The sequence below is a fragment of the Jaculus jaculus genome, chromosome 2 (genome assembly GCF_020740685.1).
Source record: "Jaculus jaculus isolate mJacJac1 chromosome 2, mJacJac1.mat.Y.cur, whole genome shotgun sequence".
In the NCBI taxonomy this organism is placed as follows: Eukaryota; Metazoa; Chordata; class Mammalia; order Rodentia; family Dipodidae; genus Jaculus; species Jaculus jaculus.
The window spans coordinates 215,022,820-215,028,794 of NC_059103.1; the positions used below are offsets into that span (position 1 = coordinate 215,022,820).

General features: G+C 52.6%; 1 protein-coding gene across 1 annotated transcript; it reads left to right on the plus strand.

Annotated features, from left to right (window-relative positions):
* Nucleotides 1-2,905: 2,905 nt before the first annotated feature.
* Nucleotides 2,906-5,539, plus strand: LOC101605700 (lymphocyte antigen 6D-like). Its single transcript, XM_004656298.3, has 3 exons — nt 2,906-2,957; nt 3,517-3,615; nt 4,518-5,539. Exons 1-3 carry the CDS (start codon nt 2,906-2,908, stop codon nt 4,703-4,705), a joined length of 339 nt encoding a protein of 112 aa, XP_004656355.3. The 3' UTR covers nt 4,706-5,539.
* Nucleotides 5,540-5,975: the final 436 nt, after the last annotated feature.

The window sequence follows — 5,975 nt, forward strand, 5'->3', positions numbered from 1 at the left end:
TGTGAGGTCATGGATATCAAGGCCATTTTGGATGTGGAAGACAGTGTTATATAGTCCTCCCTTTCCATGGCTCTTAACTTTTCTCCAAAACTTCTTCACAATGGTCACTGAGCCTTGGAGGGTGTGACAGATCTGTTTCAGTGCTGAGTACTCCACTGTCACTTCTCAGCCACTGAAAAGACAATCTTATTAGTTTGTCTTTATCTTTTGTTATTTTTTAAAATAAAGAACATACTTTGTATGGATACATTGTGTTTGTACCATCTTTCCCCCCCTCCCTGCCCCCATTCCTCTGGGGATGCTCCTCAGTGCAGTTTCAGGTACTCCCCATGGGATTGTAGGTTATGTAGGTTATGACTGTTGTGGGAGCAACAGTCAGTTATTGGGGAGAGGCAATGCCTCTGGGTATGACGTCCTAACCCATGGCTTTTACAATCTTTTTGTACCCTGTTCCACAAAATTCCCTGAGTTGTAGTGGTGTGTTTTAGGTCTACTTCAGTGACGAGCTCTTAGGAGCCTCTGGATCCTTGCTTTGGTAGATGTTGAGTATCCTCAGCGTCTGTCTCCTTCACATTGGCACTGATTATCAGGCTCACCATGGAAGCAGCCCTCTTGCTTATCTCCCCAATTACTCTGTGGTTTCCTCTGGGCCTGGGCTGAAGGGCAAAGGGTGGTTTATCCTCTCGGGTTTCACTACCTTCGGGAGCTCTGGCCTTCTCACTCCATACATCCATCCTGTCTTTCTCTTTACTGGTATTCCTGGTAGTCCTGTGTGATGCATTCAATCCTTGGGGCAGGCTGGGATGGGTGGGCAGAGTCCTGGCCAGGCAGAATGGGATCCAGTGTGGCCTCACAGCAGGTCAGGAGGGAAACAGCAGCAACCCAGCCCTGGCACCTGCTCAAGCAGGCGAGTGCTGGTGAAAGCAGCTGCAGACAGCAGTGGAAGAGGTCAGGTTGGGTGGAGAGACCCGGAGCTGCTGGAGACCACCAGGATACTCAAGGAGGGCTGTGCAATTGGTTCCTCACTGAGTGCTTTCTATGTGCAGGGCTATGAGAGATAGGAGCCCACCATGCATCTGGGCTCAGAGCGGCAGCTCTGCTGGGCCTGTGGGCTGGGAGCAGGTAGCCCACTGCTTACTCACACCAGCCTAGCAATCCCCATCTGATGTCCAGGCTTGGCTCTGGCCACTTGTGGGTTCAAAGCTGGTCTCCCTGACATCATGATGCCCTTGGATATAACTCATTCAGGCCCCTTACTTTGCAGCCTGTGGGTCCAAACTCTGCCAATTGTAGGGGGTGAATATGTTCAGTTGAGATCCCTGTGCACCCCTGACTCACCATCATCCCCAGTGCCAGGAAGACCTCTATTTTGGCTTTGCCTTATACACTGTTTTGCTAAGAGACACTTCTACACAGTCACATCCATGCCACCTGTCTTTGTAATTGGGACAGGGTTTTATGCCTGCTGGAGGCTCAGCTGATTGGCTGGTTCTTCCTTTCTTTTAAAAGATTTTTATTTATTTACTTATTTATTAGAGACATGGCGGGGGGTGTGGGGAAGAGAGAGAGAGAGAGAGAATGGGTGTGCTAGGGCCTCTAGCCACTGTAAACGAACTCCAGATGCATGCACCACCATGTGCATCTGGCTTATGTGGGAATTGGAGAATCAAACATGGGTCTTTAGACTTCACAGGCATGCGCCTTAACTGCTAAGCCATATCTCCAGCCCCTTAATTGGCTATTTCTTCATGCTTGGTGTTGCAGTCAGGTACACATTGCTGGCAGAAATCACCAAACCAAGAGCAGATTTTGGGAAAACAAAGGGTTTATTTTGGCTCACAGACTTGAGGGGAAGCTCTATGGTGGCAGGGGAAACAATGGCATGAGCATAGGGTGGACATCATCTCCTGACCAGCACCAAGTGGAACACCAACAGGAACAGGAGACTGTGCCCAACACTGGCAAGGAGGAACCGGCTCTAACACCCATAAGCCCGCCCCCAACAATATATCACCTCCAGGAGGCTTCAATTTCCAAATTGCCACCAGCTGCGGACCTAGCATTCATGACACAAGTTTGTGGGGGTCACCACTGCACTTGATAAGATATAAAATAAGGCCATCTGGCTGTGTGGTTGTGGCACCTCCCAAGCCTTCCCAGAATCCTTCTGGTCACACTAGTACCTGCTATGTGGGGCTTGGCGGTGTATTGTTGTCCACCCTACCCCATTCACCTTGTTCTGAAGAGCAAAGGACAGGGAGTATAGCTGACCCTCCCCCACTCTGAGCTTGGGCTTAAATTCACAAGTTGAAACCCTGAATCCCTAGCCCTTCAGAGTGGGACTGTGTTTGGAAACAAGGCTTTGAAGACACCATCCAGGTACAATGGGGTCACTAAGATGACTAACTGCATTCTGGTGTACTTATAAGAAATGGCGGGGCATCAGCGAACACAGAGACATCGGCATGCGAGGATATGGAGGGAAGGTGCCATCTGCATGCTAAGAAAAGAGGCCTGTGGAGGAAGTAACTTGAGGACACTGTTTTGGGCTCTTGCCTCCAGAGCTGATAAGATATTTTCTTGGTGTTTTAGCCCTGCTTGGAGCATTTCTCCAGGCTGATAACAGCAGACAAGGGGCCTTCCAGGAATCAGAACAACACAGTTGGCCACAGTGGAGGAAGGTGTGGAAGGCTGGGTGTTGGTAGAGGGCCTGGAGCATCAGGCCAGGCAATAAGAGATATTTTACCATCCTGCCACACCCCAGCTATGACACACATGCAGTTAGAGTGGCAGAGGCACCTGGGGCCCTGCCCACCATGACTGGAGGGACTATAAAACCAGGCTGGTCCAGTGTTGGGCAGACACAGGTTCTCTGGCGCTGCCTCTGCCCATCTGCCTGGCCGTGATGAAGACCCACCTGCTTTGGCTGCTGCTCCTGACCTTGCTGGGATGGTCAGGTGAGCCAAGGGCATCACTCACCTTCACTGACACCCTGAGTGGTGAGCTGACCTGGCTGACAGGCTCCCAGCTGATGTGGCCTCTCTACCCAGAAGTCAAGTTGGCACAGGACTTGCTGGAGGCCCCTCAGCCAGGCAGCCTGGGATAGGAGCAGATTCACAGTCCAGCTCTGGTGTCACCTCCATTCAGCTTTTCTAACATGCCCAGAAGCACTGCTGGACATGCTGCTGTGTTTGCACAGTCCTGAGGGGTTGCCACCATCTGCATGGTGGGCCTTCCCCACCGTGCTTGCAAGGGGCAGGACCAGGAGCCTCATACAGATGGGCAGCCTGGACCTCTGACCGCTCAGAGTCATGGCTTTCTGCCCTGGAGACTGGCTTTAAGCCCAGGGTGACAGTGGAGAGGCTTTCTGCTTGGATGGGTGGTGGACAAGATGGGGTGCTTGGTGGCTGGTGCTTTCCACAGAGTCGCATCTCCTTCTGGTATGTGGTTGTGGAGGGCAAGGAAGGCCAGGGTGTGGCCAGTCTTTGGCCTCTGACCCCAGGTATGTCCCTCCAGCTGAGGCGCTGAAGTGTTACGAGTGCACCTCAACAGAAAACTGTCTCCAGCCCACAATTTGTGACGCCAATGCCCACTACTGCCTGACCATATGGAACAGTGAGCATCTCTGTATTGGGTGGTGGGTGGTGTGAAGGGTGTATGGCTGGAGGGAGGGGAGAACCTGCATTTGGTACCTGGGCTGATAGCAGAGGGTGGGGCTTGCTGGTGGCATCTGGAGAGGCAGGCAAAGCTCTGCTTCTCACCCAGGCCCTAAGACTTACCAACAAGGTCAGGCAAATACTGCAAGCGCCCTGTCTTTGTCTCCACCCTCAAAAACAGGACCAACTTTAGGAAGAGTGGGCAGGAGAGTCCACAGGTGCCACACCACAGTGTGGGCACGCAAGAAACACTCAGCTCAAACTGCTCCCAAGGATGTTGGCTGCTCAGAAAGAAAGAGGCTAGGGTGAGAACTCAATAGGCAAAATGCTTGCACAGTACTCAAATAAAATGCTGGATGTGATGGTCCATGCTTTACTCAGTGATTCAGAGGGGAGATAGGAGAATCCCTGGAGCTTGATGGGCAGACATGCTGGTTGGTGAGTTCCAGGCCAATGAGTGGACAGCATTCTTGAGGTCTGATGCCCAAGGTTGGCCTCCGGCCTCCACAAGCACATGTGCACACGCACCCCCACACATGTGTGATCACACACACACACATACACACACACATGAAAGGAAGAGAGAAAAGTAGGAGAGTGGGTAAAGGTCCTGACTCTCTGGTTGCACACTGAGCCACACTGGGTGACTCTGGGTGACATACTGAGCTCTGTCTGTTGGTCATAAACTGAACCCTGATGCTGGTCACAGGTTGAGCCATGATCCCTTTGCCTCTTGCCTCTTGCTGGGTCTCTCCGCAGGTGGAGAACAGAACTATGTGGCAGACAGGTTGTAGAAGGCCTGAGCTTTTAGATAGGGTCAATAGTGGGCTCACAGGTCTCAGTAAACCATCTTTGTTTCAGCTCCTCCCGGTCTGCAAGTGGTGGTTATAAAAGCCTGTGCTTACACCTGCCCCGGAGTCGAAGAGAGCCTGGTCTACTCCAGGGCCTCCTGCTGCAACACGGACCTCTGCAATGGTGCTTCGAGTCACCTCGCCAGCTGGGGGCTGCTGCTGGTTCTCAGCGTCTGGTGCTTCTACAGCAGCCGGTAGGCAGAGCTCAGCCCCACACATGGAATGAACTGCGGAATTGAGTCCGGAGCTGGGTCGCATCGCGCAGCTGCTGTGCTTTGTGGCTCTCCCGCAAGGAGAAGGGTTCCAGAAAGAGTGCCCACAGATGTGCAGCCCTGGGGAGACACATCAATGGAGGTCCTTGCTGTCGTCCAGGATGCTGTATACAGACCGCTGGCCTGGAGAGCTGGCCGCTGCTGGCCTCCAGGTGCCAGGGCAAGTGGGAGGAAATTGAAACTTTTTGAAATTGTTACTGAGCTGGGAATTGAGGCAGGTGCCTCATTTTACTACATCTGGCTCCTTATACTCATCCACCTCAGAGGACCTGGGCTTGCTTACCAATGCCCTGATGGGTCCTTATCTACTACCTCCTGCTTCAAGTTGGGTCCAAAGACCAGTGGCAAATAAAAACCCCCATGCAAGAGCCTCCTGCCCAGCAGTGAGGTGGGGCAGCAGCCCATCTGAGGCTGAGTCCTCTGAGCACTGAGTGCGTGGGGCAGCAAGTGCAGGCAAAGGCAGCTATGCAGCCCCGTCCCAGGATGCCCAGCCTAGGATTCTCTTCTGGAATGGCATCAACCTCCAGAGGAAGCTCTGCCCATATGAACTCTAGTGAAACATGGAGCAAAGAAACATCCAGAACAGGGAGGGCAGGGGGTACTTCCACCAGCTGTGAGGACTTGGGCTTCCCAGCCAAGGCCTGAAAGTTACTTACCCTCGTTGCCCATGGCCTGGCTAGCTGGCGGGCAGGCCCAGGACAGCCTGCCCATCTCATGCATTTCACAGTCTCTATTAAAGAATGTTTATTCCTTCCAGAGAGTGTGGCTCCCTCCATCCTCAGATTTGAATTGCTGGCCAGCACCTCCTGGCTCTCCCCTTCCACAGGCTGTGCCCTGGCTTTAGAAGGGAAGTGTATGCACAGCGTTTCCTCTGGAACCTCTGACCCTGAGCATTTTCCAGGCTGTCTTTCTAGTGTCAGGACTCTTCCCCAGCTGGGCCTCTACTCCAGCAAGGCAGGGGGAGCCACTTGAGAAGAATGGTATCCACTCTGCTTCAGCAGCAGGAGGTCTCTTGAACAGGCATGCAATCTTGAGATCAAAAGGTTTTTCTGACCTGTCTAGGAATAATCTGTTCCCAGCTCAGCTCTCTGCTGAAACAGACTTTCTTTCCCAAGAGCTAATGGGTTCCCTGGTGACAAGGAGCAATTGGTTTGTCTCTTCAAGTGTCTGGTGATGACTCATGTGAGTGCAGCATG